The sequence below is a fragment of the Crinia signifera genome, chromosome 11, assembly GCF_055691185.1.
Source record: "Crinia signifera chromosome 11, ASM5569118v1, whole genome shotgun sequence".
Lineage (NCBI taxonomy): Eukaryota > Metazoa > Chordata > Amphibia > Anura > Myobatrachidae > Crinia > Crinia signifera.
In genome coordinates, this window is record NC_139227.1 from 20,480,922 (window position 1) to 20,498,066 (window position 17,145).

The 17,145-nt window shown below is 48.5% G+C and overlaps 1 protein-coding gene across 5 annotated transcripts in view; it reads left to right on the top strand.

Moving 5' to 3' along the window:
• The first annotated feature begins 390 nt into the window (after positions 1-390).
• BRD7 (bromodomain containing 7) overlaps positions 391-17,145 on the top strand; it is a 45,918-nt gene continuing 29,163 nt past the window's right edge. For 2 of the 5 annotated variants that reach the window (XM_083165245.1, XM_083165246.1), the window contains exons 1-3: positions 392-677; positions 14,233-14,435; positions 16,939-17,068. In XM_083165245.1, the coding sequence (XP_083021371.1) occupies positions 437-677; positions 14,233-14,435; positions 16,939-17,068 (574 nt within the window). In that variant the 5' untranslated portion in view covers positions 392-436. Of the gene's footprint in view, positions 678-14,232; positions 14,436-16,938; positions 17,069-17,145 lie in introns of all 5 variants that reach the window. The other 3 variants (XM_083165248.1, XM_083165249.1, XM_083165247.1) reach the window with 2 other exon arrangements.

The window sequence follows — 17,145 nt, forward strand, 5'->3', positions numbered from 1 at the left end:
ATTACGGTATACTGGCAATTGCAAAGTTCGGACTTATAACTTCATTAAAATGGGGGGGCGGGCAAAAATGTGCCTTGCTTTCAGCTCAAAAGCCACCAGTGTGTACTCACGCATCATCCTGCAAAATTGATTGGACTGGCAAAAAGTATGCACTGAGCCATTTTTAGCCCAGCGATTTTCCCCATCATCACTGGCATATATGGCACGCTGGGATAAAAACGTCCACTGTGTATTACAATTACAAACGTAACGACTTGCACGTGTAATTCGCCTCTGTGGCCAGAAGGGGGAGAAGAACCAGCAGTTGATGTAACACTCCCACTCGCTATAGGCTCATGAAAAATGACCAATAAAGGTTTAGCTGTGTAATTCGCTTGTGTGGCCGGAAGGGGGAGCGCCAGCAAGCTGTTGTTTATCCTATCCCGACCCTCTTTCCATGAGGCACACACCGGCACCAATGAGCCACTCTATGGTTTCCTCCGCCGCCGAGCAGCAAAAACAACGGAGAGAGGTGTCGGTGCGGCGGCGTGACGTCATCACCGGCATACGGAAGAAGATCCTAAAGGGGCCGGCGGCGGCCGAGATGGGGAAGAAACATAAGAAGCACAAAGGCGACAAGCACGGCTACGACGGGAAGGGGGAGGTGCGGGGTCCTGCTGCTGCTGCTGCTGAAAACCGTAAGTGGTTCAGTGCATTGTGTACACACATTACTATATCACATTTACACCGTAACCGTAACAGCGCCTGCCTCCAGTGCTGCTGCTGATAGGCTGTGTCCTGCACTCAGTGCATTACTATATATCACATATACACATCACAGCTGCTGCCGATAGGCTGTGTCCTGCACTCAGTGCATTACTATATCACATATACACATCACAGCTGCTGCTGATAGGCTGTGTCCTGCTCCTGCACTCAGTGCATTACTATATATCACATATACATCACAGCTCCTGCCTCCAGTGCTGCTGCTGATAGGCTGTGTCCTGTTGTTGCACTCAGTGCATTACTGTATCACATATACACATCACAGCTCCTGCCTCCAGTGCTGCTGCTGATAGGCTGTGTCCTGCTCCTGCACTCAGTGCATTACTATATCACATATACACATCACAGCTGCTGCCTCCAGTGCTGCTGCTGATAGGATGTGTCCTGCTCCTGCACTCAGTGCATTACTATATCACATATACACATCACAGCTGCTGCCTCCAGTGCTGCTGCTGATAGGCTGTGTCCAGTTCCTGCACTCAGTGCATTACTATATCAAATATACACATCACAGCTGCTGCCTCCAGTGCTGCTGCTGATAGGCTGTGTCCTGTTCCTGCACTCAGTGCATTACTATATCACATATACACATCACAGCTGCTGCCTCCAGTGCTGCTGCTGATAGGCTGTGTCCAGTTCCTGCACTCAGTGCATTACTATATCACATATACACATCACAGCTGCTGCCTCCAGTGCTGCTGCTGATAGGCTGTGTCCTGTTCCTGCACTCAGTGCATTACTATATCACATATACACATCACAGCTGCTGCCTCCAGTGCTGCTGCTGATAGGCTGTTTCCTGTTCCTGCACTCAGTGCATTACTATATCACATATACACATCACAGCTCCTGCCTCCAGTGCTGCTGCTGATAGGCTGTGTCCTGCACTCAGTGCATTACTATATCACATATACACATCACAGCTCCTGCCTCCAGTGCTGCTGCTGATAGGCTGTGTCCTGTTCCTGCACTCAGTGCATTACTATATCACATATACACATCACAGCTCCTGCGTCCAGTGCTGCTGCTGATAGGCTGTGTCCTGCTCCTGCACTCAGTGCACTACTATATCACATATACACATCACAGCTCCTGCCTCCAGTGCTGCTGCTGATAGGCTGTGTCCTGTTCCTGCCTGCACCCCAGTGCATTACTATATCACATATACACATCACAGCTGCTGCTGATAGGCTGTGTCCTGCTCCTGCACTCAGTGCATTACTATATCACAAATACATATCACAGCTCCTGCCTCCAGTGCTGCTGCTGATAGGCTGTGTCCTGTTCCTGCACTCAGTGCATTACTATATCACAAATACATATCACAGCTCCTGCCTCCAGTGCTGCTGCTGATAGGCTGTGTCCTGTTCCTGCACTCAGTGCATTACTATATCACATATACACATCACAGCTGCTGCTGATAGGCTGTGTCCTGTTCCTGCACTCAATGCATTACTATATCACATATACACATCACAGCTGCTGCCTCCAGTGCTGCTGCTGATAGGCTGTGTCCTGTTCCTGCACCCCAGTGCATTACTATATCACATATACACATCACAGCTGCTGCTGATAGGCTGTGTCCTGCTCCTGCACTCAATGCATTACTATATCACATATACACATCACAGCTGCTGCCTCCAGTGCTGCTGCTCATAGGCTGTGTCCTGCTCCTGCACTCAGTGCATTACTATATCACATATACACATCACAGCTCCTGCCTCCAGTGCTGCTGCTGATAGGCTGTGTCCTGCTCCTGCACTCAGTGCATTACTATATCACATATACACATCACAGCTGCTGCCTCCAGTGCTGCTGCTGCTGATAGGCTGTGTCCAGTTCCTGCACTCAGTGCATTACTATATCACATATATACATCACAGCTGCTGCCTCCAGTGCTGCTGCTGATAGGCTGTGTCCTGCTCCTGCACTCAGTGCATTACTATATCACATATACACATCACAGCTCCTGCCTCCAGTGCTGCTGCTGATAGGCTGTGTCCTGCTCCTGCACTCAGTGCATTACTATATCACATATACACATCACAGCTCCTGCCTCCAGTGCTGCTGCTGATAGGCTGTGTCCTGCTCCTGCACTCAGTGCATTACTATATCACATATACACATCACAGCTGCTGCCTTCAGTGCTGATAGGCTGTGTCCTGTTCCTGCACTCAGTGCATTACTATATCACATATACACATCACAGCTGAGCTGCTGCTGATAGGCTGTGTCCTGCACGGGACTATGTAAAAACCGGACCAGGACTAGACTCCAGACCGCCGGACAGGACATCAAAATCTGCAGTCCGGAGCTTGTAGGGTCCGGTCCGGGGGGTGTCCTGTCCGGGGGTCCCTGTGATGGCTATCACCAGGGACATGGGAGAGGGGACATTACAGCCTCCCTGTGTGGTCCGGACCGTCCGGTTTTTGCTACATGCACGGACCATACAGGGAGGCTTTATTCTCCCTCCTCCTCTCCTTGGTGACAAGTGTCACAGGCAGCCCCCCCGGACAGGACAGCCCCCGGACTGGGCGCTACAAGCACCAAAATGCAGAGTTTGATGTCTGGTCCGGGGGTTTTTGTCCTGGTCGGTTTTTACCCATACCCGTCCTGCACTCAGTGCGTTACTATATATCACATATACACATCACAGCTGCTGCCTCGAGTGCTTCTGCTGATAGGCTGTGTCCTGTTCCTGCACTCAGTGCATTACTATATATCACATATACACATCACAGCTGCTGCTGATAGGCTGTGTCCTGCACTCAGTGTGTTACTATATCACATATACACATCACAGCTGCTGCTGATAGACTGTATCCTGCTCCTGGACTCAGTGCATTACTATATCACATATACACATCACAGCTGCTGCCTCCAGTGCCGCTGCTGATAGGCTGTGTCCTGCTCCTGCACTCAGTGCATAATAACATATACACATCACAGCTCCTGCCTCCAGTGCTGCTGCTGATAGGCTGTGTCCTGTGTCTGCACTCAGTGCATTACTATATCACATGTACACATCACAGCTGCTGCCTCCAGTGCTGCTGCTGATAGGCTGTGTCCTGCTCCTGCACTCAGTGCATAATAACATATACACATCACAGCTCCTGCCTCCAGTGCTGCTGCTGATAGACTGTGTCCTGTGTCTGCACTCAGTGCATTACTATATCACATGTACACATCACAGCTCCTGCCTCCAGTGCTGCTGCTGATAGGCTGTATCCTGCTCCTGGACTCAGTGCATTACTATATCACATATACACATCACAGCTGCTGCCTCCAGTGCTGCTGATAGGCTGTGTCCAGTTCCTGCACTCAGTGCATTACTATATCACATATACACATCACAGCTGCTGCCTCCAGTGCTGCTGATAGGCTGTGTCCTGCTCCTGCACTCAGTGCATTACTATATCACATATACACATCACTGCTGCTGCTGATAGGCTGTGTCCAGATCCTGCACTCAGTGCATAATAACATATACACATCACAGCTCCTGCCCCCAAAATTCGTACTAAATCTCACAGTGGGATAAGTGTAAACATGAACATAAAGGTATCTTTAAATCTTCATTTAGAGGATCACCAATGTGATATTAACAGATGACCATAGACAGTAGTAATCTTCAAATGCGTACCGTACTCACTATAGTGACGGATTAGGTACTTGTTTCCTAGCACGGCCACAATCTTCTTGGTCGTGTGCCTTAACTTTAAGGCACACGATGCCCCCGATGGACCCGATTTTCTTTAAAATCAGGTCCATTTTACCGTCAAATGGAAAATCGGGTCCATCGCGTCGGTCGTGTGCCTTTAATAAGGCACACGACGCGACCGACGCGATGGACCCGATTCTCCATAGGCTTCAATGTTAAAAATATTTTAACATTGAAGCCTATGGAGAAATCGCGTCCATCGGGTCCATCGCGTCGGTCGCGTCGTGTGCCTTAACATGGCACACGACGCGACCGACGCGATGGACCCGATTCTCCATAGGCTTCAATGTTAAAATATTTTTAACATTGAAATCGCGTCGGTCATGTCGGTCTTGTGCCATTATAATGGCACAAGATAAGATGGACTTGATTAAGTCCATCTTAACATAGTAATCAATGGGAAATGGGCCAATATGGGCCATTTCTCATTGTATATGGCCCCGTCATGCCCCCCCATTGTAAACGCCACCCCACTATCGACGCCAACCCGAAGCGTGGCGAGCGCAGCGAGCCCGCGAGGGGCGGCGGTGCGCGTCCTCCGACCTTTTCATTCCCCTACTATCCACGTCGGCGTGGAGGTGAGAATAGAATAGTGTGGCGAGCGCAGCGAGCCACCGAGCCCGAAGCGTGGCGAGCTCCACGAGGGGACGCGTATAACTTCACAGGTATACGCGTCCCCTCGCGGGGCTCGCCACGCTTCGGGCTCGGTGGCTCGCTGCGCTCGCCACACTATTCTATTCTCAACTCCACGCCGACGTGGATAGTAGGGGAATGAAAAGGTCGGAGGACGCGCACCGCCGCCCCTCGCGGGCTCGCTGCGCTCGCCACGCTTCGGGTTGGCGTCTATCGTGGGGTGCGGTGTACGCCATTAAATTTGGGGGGGTTGGGAATATTTTACATTGAATGCAATGTAAAATCGGGTCCCAGGGACCCGATTTACATAAAAAAAAAAAAAATCGGGTCCAAAATCGGTCGGTCGCGTCGATCGCATCGCATGCGACCAAATCGCATGCGATGCGATCGACCCGATTTTTCCGACACGACCACCCCGATGTAAATCAGTGTGGCCGTGCTAGGAAACAAGTACCACGGATTAATTTATACCTATAAAGGTTTCTTTTGTGATGTAGAACAGCCTCTCAAAGATCACTACATACACCAAGAATAAATTGCCACAGCGGATTTCAGAGTACCGTACTCACTCAGAACGAGAATATTTTCAAGCATGTAGCTGTTTCTTCAAGCACGGCTCTCACTCAGTCCAAGTTTTGTAATTTACCTCATGCGCATGTAAATAAGGCAAAGAAAAAAATGGACTGGTCTCAGTAAAAACATTTCGTCTAAAAAATATTGCAGCGCCTGCCTCCAGTGCTGCTGCTGATAGGCTGTGTCCAGTTCCTGCACTCCATGCATAATAACATATACACATCACAGCTGCTGCCTCCAGTGCTGCTGCTGATAGGCTGTGTCCAGTTCCTGCACTCCATGCATAATAACATATACACATCACAGCTCCTGCCTCCAGTGCTGCTGCTGATAGGCTGTGTCCAGTTCCTGCACTCAGTGCTCTGTGTATTGCTGGGTACACACCAGGACGACAAGGGTCATACCCCATAAATCTAGATCCAATTCCGACCGCTTAGATGTAGATTGTGTGCTGATTGGGCCCTTTTCTGTCCTGGTGTGGACCGATACCGATCCGATGCGCGGTCCCGCGGGTCGGTCGGTCATTATTCAGATCCTACCTGCAGGATCGTCCATACTCCCGGGTGCGGGTGTACATCGTGAGCGGGTCGTGCCCCCCGCGTCATCGTGAGCGGGTCGGAAGAAAAACTGACGACCCGCTCACATCGTGCATCATGAGCTGGTCGTCCTTGTGTATACCCCACATATCACACTATCCCATATACAGAGCTCCTACCTCCTCTGCTGCTGCTTAGAACCACACTCGGTGTATTGTGTGTGTCACTATGGCCCTTACTCAGATCTGATCGCAGAACAAATTTGTTCTCAAAATGGGCAAAACCATGTGCACTGCAGGTGGGGCAGATGTAACATGTGCAGAAAGAGTTAGATTTGGGTGGGGTGTGTTGAAATTTAAATCTAGGTTGCAGTGTAAAAATAAAGCAGCCAGTATTTACCGTGCACAGAAACAAAATAACTCACACAAATGTAACTCTCTCTGCACATGTTACATCTTCCCCACCTGCAGTGTGTTGCACGCCGCCGTCCAGGAGTCCCTGCACCCGGACGGACGGCGGATGCGGCTTTGGCCTGGTGCCAGCAGTTAGGGGCCTTTCCCCAGTTAGGTCCATTAGTTAGCTGATCCTCTTGGGCTACCCCGTGGCGATCGCTTTCCCCTTGTCATTACATAAGACCTGGCTGCATCGGGGTCGGAGCGGGCCTAACTCGCTCCTTCGGACGCGGCGGCCCCAGGTGAAGCCTAGCTCTGCAGGGGTTTGCCATCTGCCTCGGGGACTCAACAGAGTGAGTGTAGTACCTGCTGTGGCCATCCTAACCGGCGGTCCCGGCTACGGGCTCACGCCTGATCACCTTGTCTTCTGGAACCAGCTATTGTCTCCTGCGCCCAGGCCAGGGCATCGTAACACAGTGCACATGGTTTTGCCCATTTTGAGAACAAATTTGTACTGCGATCAGATCTGAATAAGGGCCCATATCCCATATACACAGCTGCTGCTACTGATAGTGAGTGTCCTGTTCCTGCACTCAGGGCCAAATGTATTAAGTTTTAACAAGTGATAAAGTATGTGCCAATCAGCTCCTAACTGCCATGTTACAGGCTGTGTTTATGAAATTACAGTCTGGAGCTGATTGGTCCTCCTGTTCTCACAGCTCTCTTCTTGCATTTTAATCACAACTCGCCTATTATCTATACCTGCATCTCTTCTTACTCACTTCCCTATATCTCAGCTGTACTGTGTACTAAGAATTGTGCTTTAATTGTTATGTCTAGTTCTGTGTACCCTGTACTGTTCTAATGTGTTCTATATGTGCGGCGCTGCGTACCACTAGTGGCGCCTTATAAATAAAAATATAATATAATCCTTTACTTTCCACGTTATCATCACTTGTAAAGACCAAATACCTTTGTTTGCATCACTATTTCCTCTACCTCCCCCATGGCAGCCCTCACTCATGGGTTTCTCCCTTCTGGGTAGTGCATTTAGGAAAGGAAAGAAAGACACCAGCCCCCATAAAAGGGCTCCTCCTCCTTCCTCCAGTGTCTTTTTTTCCTTTCCGGGTAAGTGCAGGTGTAGGAGGTGGACACTGGCTTACCTGGAAAACTTCCAGCAGGTCTCTGCGGCGGTTCTTACCCCCTGCAGACGACCAGGTCTCCCCCTTTTGGGATCAGTGAGACAGAACTCATGGCCGCATGCGGTCCCCCCCGGGGGCAGCTACAGGCGGTGGCGTCCGCAGGAGTGACGCGTAGGGCGGCGCGGGATAGCGTTGCCGCGTCACTGCCTGGCCCGCGTGCATTGCACAGAGCGGGCGGACGTCGGCAGCAGCGCGCGGCGCCGGCGAGTGACGCATTTCCGCCGCGAGCGGAAGCGTACATTAGCCGGCGCCTGGAGAGAGACCCTGGGAGTCAGCGCGGGCATCGCCACAGGATCTGAGGTCTCGCAATAACCGGGTAAGGCGCCGGTGGCGCACGCTGCATCACAGTTTGTTTAGCAGGATAGGTGATTCAGTGGGATAAAAGTCACTAGCGTTATTTTTTCCTAGATTGTCAGTGTGGTTTTTTCCGTGACTGTGCGCTGCCTGCCATGGAGGAAGAACGTAATGTAAGGAAGTCAGGGTAAGCTATCAGTGCTATATGTGTCCACCTGATTAGGATTAGTATTGCCTAGCCTATTTAGTAAATCTATTTTGGTTTTTAGGTCAGAGACCAGCAAGGATAAGGAGAGCAGATCTAAGCATAGAAAGCCACATTTGGATAAATGTGCAGCATGTGAAAAGGGGTTACCTCAAAAGCATGTCGGCATACTGTGTGAAGGTTGTAAGGCCCCCCAGCAACTGCAGCCAGCTCAAATGGCAGGCTTGGTGGAGATGTTGACAGCTGCATTAGCTGAGAAGTTTGTAGCCAAAGCGGATGTGGGAAAAAAATCATCCAAAAGAAAGCATGTTATTGCTAGTGAGGACTCTGATGATTCAGTCCGGCAATCTACCAGTGCAGTTATGCCAGAGTTTGATCTGGATCAAGAGGATGAGGGGCCTAGTCAGGATAAAATGGAGACTGAGGTTAACCCCGACATGATCGATAATCTGCTAAATTTGATATATAAATCTCTAAATATCGATGATCCGCAAGAGGATCTCAGTCTTCAGGAGATGTTGTTTAAAGACAAAAAGCGCAAGGGGAAGGTGTTTCCTCTGTCCAATACACTGAAAGAAGTGATTTCAGAGGAGTGGAAGCACCCAGATAGACGGGTTGTGACATCAAGCAGAGTTAGCAAGATGTACCCGTTTGATAAACAGCAGGTGGCCTCTTGGGAGGTACCGCCAAAGGTGGACGCAGCAGTAGCAAGGTTGTCAAGGAAAACCACTTTGCCTCTTGAAGAAGCTAATATTTTCAAAGACCCAATGGAGAGAAAGATCGAGTTGGGTCTTAGGAAACAACAGTGGCAGGCACCGCTTTAAAGCCAGCAGCGGCTATGGCTGTTACGTCCAGGGTGTTGAGAGGATGGTGCCAGCAACTCGAAAGTGATATGCTGGATGGCCTCAAGAGGTCCGAGTTGCTCAAAATGGTGCAGGATGTACAACTTGCTGTTGAATTTCTATGTGAAGCATCATTAGATTCTGTGCGCCTGGCGGCAAGAGCCGGAGCTACAGCAGCAGCCACTAGAAGGGCCCTCTGGCTAAAGCCCTGGGCGGCAGACGTACAGTCTAAAAATAGACTACTGTCAATGCCTTTTCAAGGGGACTATCTTTTTGGGAAACAATTAGATGAATTGGTGTCCAAAATTTCAGGGGGAAAATCTGTATGGTTACCCCAAGACAAGGTGGCTAAGAAAACACCTCTCCCGAGGTTCAATAGGTATCAGCAGGAGTTCAGAGAGTCACGGGCTTATAGGCCAGGGAGGCCTTACAGAAGGGGATCTTGGATTTCCAGGGCCAATTTTCGAGGCCAAGGGAACAAAGAGAGTAGGTTCGCCTCCAAAAAAGACCCCCAATGACGCCAACCCACAAAAAGTGGGAGCCAGGTTGCTGAAGTTTCAAAGCGCCTGGCAGGAATCCACATCGGACGAGTGGGTTCTAGAGGTAATCCGTGCAGGATACAAAATAGACTTTTTAAGGAAGCCGGGCGATTTCCTAGTTCAGTCTCCCATTCCAGAGGATCTGGAAGAGAGGAGAGCGTTGTTATCCAGCCTGAAGGAAATGCTGGATCAAGAGGTAGTCAGCGTAGTGGCAAAACCGCAACAGTTTCAGGGATGGTTCTCCCGATTCTTTGTGGTGAAGAAGGCCACAGGAGGATTTCGGACAATTCTAGATTTACGCAGACTGAACAAATTCATAAGAATAAAGTCATTCAGGATGGAGTCAATAAAATCAGTGGTGCTGGATCTCAATCAAAACGAATTCATGTCCTCAATAGATCTCAAGGACGCCTATCTTCATGTCCCGATCTTCGAAGGACATCGGAAGTTTCTGAGGTTCAGGGTGCAAGGGGTCACATATCAGTTCAATGCGCTTCCCTTTGGACTGGCAACGTCGCCCAGAACATTTACCAAAGTGCTGGTGGTCATAATTGCATGGCTAAGGAGAAAAGGGATAAGACTGTACCCTTATCTGGACGACATCCTGATTGTGGCAGAATCAGAGGACCTACTAAGACAGCACACAGCAGAAGTGATAAACTGCCTAAAACACCACGGGTGGCTCATAAACGAGAAAAAAAGTCATCTCGAACCGACCCAAAAAATTCAATATTTGGGAGTGATCCTAAATACTCAAGACCTGAAGGTATCCCTGACAGAGGTCAGGAGGAACAAGCTGTTGAAAAAAATAGAATGGATGAGAAAGAAGACAGTAGTCTCATCCCGGGACTGCATGGAAACCTTGGGACTCATGTCAGCAGCCCTAGAGACAATACCATGGTCCCGGTTTCACATGCGAAAATTCCAGGCGTGCTTTCTGTTACAATGGGACAAAGACAGCAGGGAGCTGAGCCAGCGGATAACACTGTCAAAGGCTGCCAAGAAAGATTTGGATTGGTGGTCCGATACGGAACGCCTGGTACAAGGAAGAAGCTTTGCCACCAGAGAGCAGGTGGTGATCACTACAGACGCCAGCCAGTACGGCTGGGGGGCAACATGTGCCAGTCAGATAGCTCAAGGCCGTTGGTCGGTAGAGTGGCAAGCTTCCCACTCCAATCTAAGAGAGATGGAGGCAGTGTATCGAGCATGTATTCACTTCCAGGATCAGGTACAGGACAAAGAACTGATTGTAAGGTCGGACAATCAAGCGGTGGTGTCCTATATAAATCATCAAGGGGGCACGAAAAGCAGAGCACTACTAGAACAGCTCTCCAAAATCCTCGAGTGGGCAGAAGCCAGAGCGGTAGGCATTTCGGCAGTGTTCCTTGCGGGCAAGGACAATGTGATAGCAGACCGGCTGAGCAGAGAGAAATGCTCGCCAGGCGAGTGGGCCCTCAACAGCACAATCTTCGACAGCTTAGTGAGAAAGTGGGGCAGGCCACAAGTAGATTTGATGGCAACAAAAGCGAACAAGAAAGTGCCAGTTTACTTTTCAAGGTTCCGGGAACCCCAGGCCGCTCAAGTCGACGCCCTGACGGCAGTTTGGGATATGGACACGGCATATGTGTTTCCCCCAATACCGGTAATCCCAAGACTGCTAAAGAAAATTCAGAGGGAGAACGTCCAGGTCATAACGATTCTTCCATATTGGCCCAGGAGGCCGTGGTTCAGCACAGTGTACAGACTGGCAGTAGACGACCCATGGAGATTACCAGCAATCCCAGACTTGCTATCACAGGGACAAGTAACGAGGGCACAACCCCCGTCTTGGAACCTGACGGCCTGGTTACTGAGACCAAGGCATTAGAGGCAAAAGGCTTTGACAAAGAAGTTATCGGGACGCTACTTCAAGCCAGGAAAAATTCCACAATGAAAACATACTATCGAATGTGGAAAAGATATATGTACTGGGCAAGAAGCGAGCAGAAAGACCCAAAGTTGGTGGCGACAATATTAAGCTTCCTACAGAAGGGTCTCCAGATGGGCCTCTCAGCTAGTACCCTGAAGGTACAGATATCTGCGCTAGCCTCCATGCTAGACTGGGACGTGGCAAACAGGGATGTGCGCCGGTTTATGCAAGCAGTGAAAAGACTGAAATTAAGGGTCAGAAGTCCGTTACCACCGTGGGACTTAAACCTGGTACTGGGTGTTCTCATGGAGGACCCTTTTGAACCAATACATGAAATACCATTCAAGTTACTATCATGGAAAGTGCTATTTCTGGTGGCCATAACTTCAGCCCGCAGAGTCTCGGAGTTGCAGGCACTATGGATAGATGAACCTTATTTGAATTTTTATGAAGATAAAGTAACTTTAAGGACAAATCCACAGTTTGTGCCGAAAGTCGCATCAGAATTTCATGTAAATCAAGAAATTGTGCTCCCATCCTTCTGTTCCAACCCGTCAAACAGCAAGGAGGAGCGTCTTCATATGTTGGACGTTGTCAGGGCCCTGACAGTGTACAAGCAGAGGTCAGCAGAAGTGCGACAAGCAAGGAATCTGTTTATACTGATGGAAGGGCACAGAAAAGGTCAGGCGGCGTCCAAGCAAACGCTATCAAGGTGGATCAGAGAATGCATCCTAAAAGCGTACCAAATAAGAGGCGCGGTACCGCCTGAAGGACTTAAAGCTCACTCCACAAGGTCGGTGGCCTCATCCTGGGCGGAGAAAGAATCCGCTTCAGTTTTAGAGCTATGCAAAGCGGCAGGATGGTCGTCGGTGCATACCTTCACAAGGCATTACAGAGTAGATGTGATGTCATCAGCAGATGCCAAGTTTGGGAGAAAAATCCTGAGCGCGGCAGTCTTATGAAAAAGTTGAAGAAAAAATTATTGTTTGGTGGTTATAGCCGAAGTAGGCTCATGTTTCAGTTACGTGAGTATTAACCCCCCCTGTGTTGGCGTACTGCTTGGGTACGACCCATGAGTGAGGGCTGCCATGGGGGAGGTAGAGGAAACACCGAGTTATTACCTGGTAATGGGTTTTCCTCTACTCCACCATGGCAGCATATATTCCCTACCCTCACTTAGTGTTATTTATGTGTTGTGTTACTAATCTGTTATGTTTTTTAGCTGGAGAATTTAAAGACACTGGAGGAAGGAGGAGGAGCCCTTTTATGGGGGCTGGTGTCTTTCTTTCCTTTCCTAAATGCACTACCCAGAAGGGAGAAACCCATGAGTGAGGGCTGCCATGGTGGAGTAGAGGAAAACCCATTACCAGGTAATAACTCGGTGTATCCCATATATACAGTTGCTGCTGATAGTGTGGGCGTCCTGTTCCTGCACTCAGTGCTTTGTGTGTATCTGACGAGATGTATTAACATAAGGTGAATTCTTAGTGTTCACTCTAGGAGTGACAGGGGGCAGGGCGCTGGGGGGCAGACCGGGCACGCCGACATCACAGCTGGGGGCGTGCCCGGGCCGCCGACGTCATGAAAGGGGCGTGCCCGGGCCGCCGACATGAAAGGGGCGTGCCCGGGCAACCGACGTCATGAAGCGGGCGTGCCCGGGCCGTCGCCGTCATGAAAGAGGCGTGCTTGGGCCACCATTGTCATCAAAGGGGGCGGGCCTGGCCCCTCCGGAGCCACTGTGCTGCCGGGGAAGCGCCAGGCATCGCCGTCTACGGTGACGCTGGTCTTCCCCGTGAGGCTGTCTTAGCGGGGCGCTGCAAGAGGGGCAGGGCGCATTTTGCCCTTTAAAAATCGGGCAGGGCGCAGCGCCCCGTTAAAACAGCCTAGCGGGAACACTAAATTCTGTCGGTCAATGCAAGTCCTGTAGTGCAGTGGGCTAGCGTTGATGACATCATTGCTGCTGGCCAGTTCCGAAGCTTGTCCATGAGATCTCTCAAACACTGCTCCATTTCATTTGGTGCATTCACAAGATAACTGCGCAGTAGTTTCAGCCACCACTGGATGCACACATTAATAGGATGAGAGATTCAGAAAGTGAGAGATTTGGTAAGAAATCTCCAGTTATTTTAAATTTCACAATCCCCAGCAGCCTGTGGCCCCAGTGTCTACACCAGGCATGTCCAACCTGCGGCCCTCCAGCTGTTGTGAAACTACACATCCCAGAAGGCCTTGCCACAGTTTTGATATTAGGGAATGCTAAAACTATAGCAAGGCATGCTGGGATGTGTAGTTTCACAACAGCTGAAAGGCCGCAGGTTGGACATACCTGGTTGGACATACCTGGTCTACACTGTAGTCCACTTGTACATTTGAACTATCCAACTGAAGTTCTGATATACAAGGGTGGATCAATAGGTACTTATTGATTCACCCGCATAGGTCATACTGTGGCACACTTCCAGCACTTCATGCAACACAAGTAAGCAAGAAAATATAAAAAAAATTAAAAAAAAAATGATTTTTTTGTGTAAGGATTACAATTGTTACATTATTATATTAGCAGTAAAGTCTTTACCAGAGATTATTGCATGCTAATAATCACGGATCTTTCCTGTCAGAATATGTGGAGAAACCATTAAAACTAGTTCTGAAAGTTGGGACTGGAGAAGTAAAGGAGCTGTCCACCGCTCGTGCTGCTGCCCTCCCGCAGAGCTTCCATGATGACAAGTCCGACCACGATAAGCACAAAGACAAGAAGAAGAAGAAAAAGAAGAAAAACGAGAAAGTAGCCACTCCCGGTGAGGAAAAAAAGAAGAAAAAGGTCAGTGGTACTTCTGTTTCTACACAGGGCTCACAATACCCGTACATTGGCAAGAAAACGTCTTATGGTGTGTACACACGGTAAGATTTGGCTTCCGATGTTCCCTATATAGGGAGCATCAGAAGCCAAATCGCATGCTTGCATGGTATACACCATTAGTTAGTGTAATGTTTGGGATAAGCTGTTATTGCTGGTGTTCTGTGCGCTTTTTTTTTTTTTTTTTTTTTTTTTTTTACATTTCGTTGTGTGTTCTTCCAAACGACTTTTCTTTCATTTAACCATTTTCCAGGCATTGTCACATCATATGTGACCACACCAGGCTGGTCTTTCCCTAAAAGGGTTGCATGACCATGGTCATCGATTTTTGTACCGATGTGTTTATTTTTAAAATAAAATTATATTGGATATATTTTAAATAAGTGTTTGATCATTTAAAAGGACAATTTCTGAATGTTGTGTTTTTTTTTTTTTTTTTTTTTTTATTTAATTGTTAGATGATATTTCCCCAAAATATTTTGTATGTAATGCTGAAGAGCATTAACACGTATTGCCATGTTTATTTTGGACAGCAGTGGCGGCTTCCTTTGTGTCACGTTGTTATGCAGCGTTGTACAGTTGATATGTTTGACAGCTGCAGAGATTTCTGTACTTTTAGCGGACATTCTAGGATTATTCTTTACCTTTTGGACCGTTATATGCTGTTATCTTTGCCACTGCCAGGAAGAGTGGCAATATTTGCTGATATTTGGATTATAAAAGTGCTCTAATTTATATGGGTTGGGTCATCCTAGACCTGATTACGTCTTGTGTGACAAACCAGAAACACCTGCGACCGGTGGAGGATAATCTTCCAGCAGCTAACCTTTTCGGAGGGACTTCCCAATCCCTCTGCTTCCTTGTTTCCTCCTCCAGTGCCTGCTGTGGAACTGACCACTGCTGGTAGGACCGTCAAATGTAAAATTCTGTACTCCCCAGTGGCTGCATAGAGAATAGTGTTCATTCTAGCACCCGTCATATTTGAAAATCCATGCAGTTCCTCTTCCCTGCCTGGGGTGTCGCTGTCTGCTGTGGCGTTTCTAGCACCGGTCTGGATTTCATATTAGTGCTGATATACACTGTGCTATAAGCAAAATAAACCTCGCAACACGTGTTAATGCTCTTCAGCATTACATACAAAATATTTTGGGGAAATATTATCTAACAATTAAGATACAACAGATGAAGGAGTATTTAAGACCTTTTATCAGCAATTACACTGATACAATCATCCAGCCAATGAGTGTGTCTAAATCCCAGCTTAAAGGTCCATACACACTGGGCGACTATGCCCAGCTTGTATGGACAGCGATGATCATTTACATCGCTGGAGGGAAAGCCACTCAATGCATACACACTGAGCCGCTTTCCCCCTGCCCGGCCCGGTCAGCGAGGGGGCGGGCGGCTTTGCATAGCGCAGCGCTATGCAAAGCCATCCTCAAAGCCGCTCATCTGCTGGTGTTCCCAGCAGATGAACGGCTTTCCCGGCGATGTTGCGGGAGCGCGCAGCAGCGCTCACCGCTCATCGCCGGGCCATACACACTGTGCGGCTTTGAGCTGAAAGCTGCTCAAACATGCTCTTTTATGCACCATTTATGTAGAAAGCAAAGTGATTCAAATGGGTCACATTTCTTTTCTTGCCATTGTTCCTCGCGATTTGATCATTTTCATTTTTTTGTGTTCTGTGGTAACATTGTGACTTTTTTTATTTTACATGTGTGATTAATTGGTAAGTGCTGCAAATTACAGGAAAGGAAAAATAAAGCAATATTCTCTTTAAAATAAACATCCCACGTAAAGTTTGGCTCGTAGTTGACCAATCTAGTACATAGCAGCCTTCTTAATGCTACAAATCGCTTCTTTCTGACTCGTAGCACTAAGTTGGTTGGCTGATAACTCCTTTCAGAAAGGTTCTGGTTAGGGGCGGGCGTTTGGACGGGCAGCGTCTATGTGCTCGCTAGACAGAGAATATATGTAAGACAATTGCTCTCTGCAGGTGTCCAGCTAGCCTTTACCAAGCCTGGAAGTCCAGCAATCCAGTCCCCAGCAAGCGTAACCGTTCACGGTTTTCCATGTCTCCTCTTGAATCACGTTGGGTCATTTCATATCCATGCACCAATAGTTAGATCATGGGTGGGCAATGAGGAGCAGCCGCTGAACTAAATCCTAGCATGTCCTATCTCTGGTTTAGTATGCCCAAATAGTAATATTGTGGAAGAACATGTGAGGATGTGTTGAGTAGTCTGGAGGGACGCTTCTTGCCCACCTCTGACCTAAACACTGTAAGAACCTCACATGTACTGGATTGGAGGCACTTTGGCCTAACTTCTTAAAGTCCCTGTAGCAATTTGCCTGTAAGATACAGGGTATCATATGTGGCCACTGGTTTGGTCACTAGCCTATATCACCTTGAAGAAAGAAAATCTGCTTGGGAAATAATTAACTGTACTTCATTCTTACTTGTCAGGAGGATAAGAAAAAGAAGGATAAAAGTCAGCATGAAGGCGACCTGGATAAAGAACGTTCTCTCCATTCACCACTTGGTGCTGATATTCCAGCGGTATCTGTTCCAGAATCTTCCTTAGCAAAACCAGAAGGTAAGGAAAGTCTATTTGTAATGTGTTGGATTATCATCATCCTACTTGGTGATCTGTTTAAAGTACAAACTGGTATA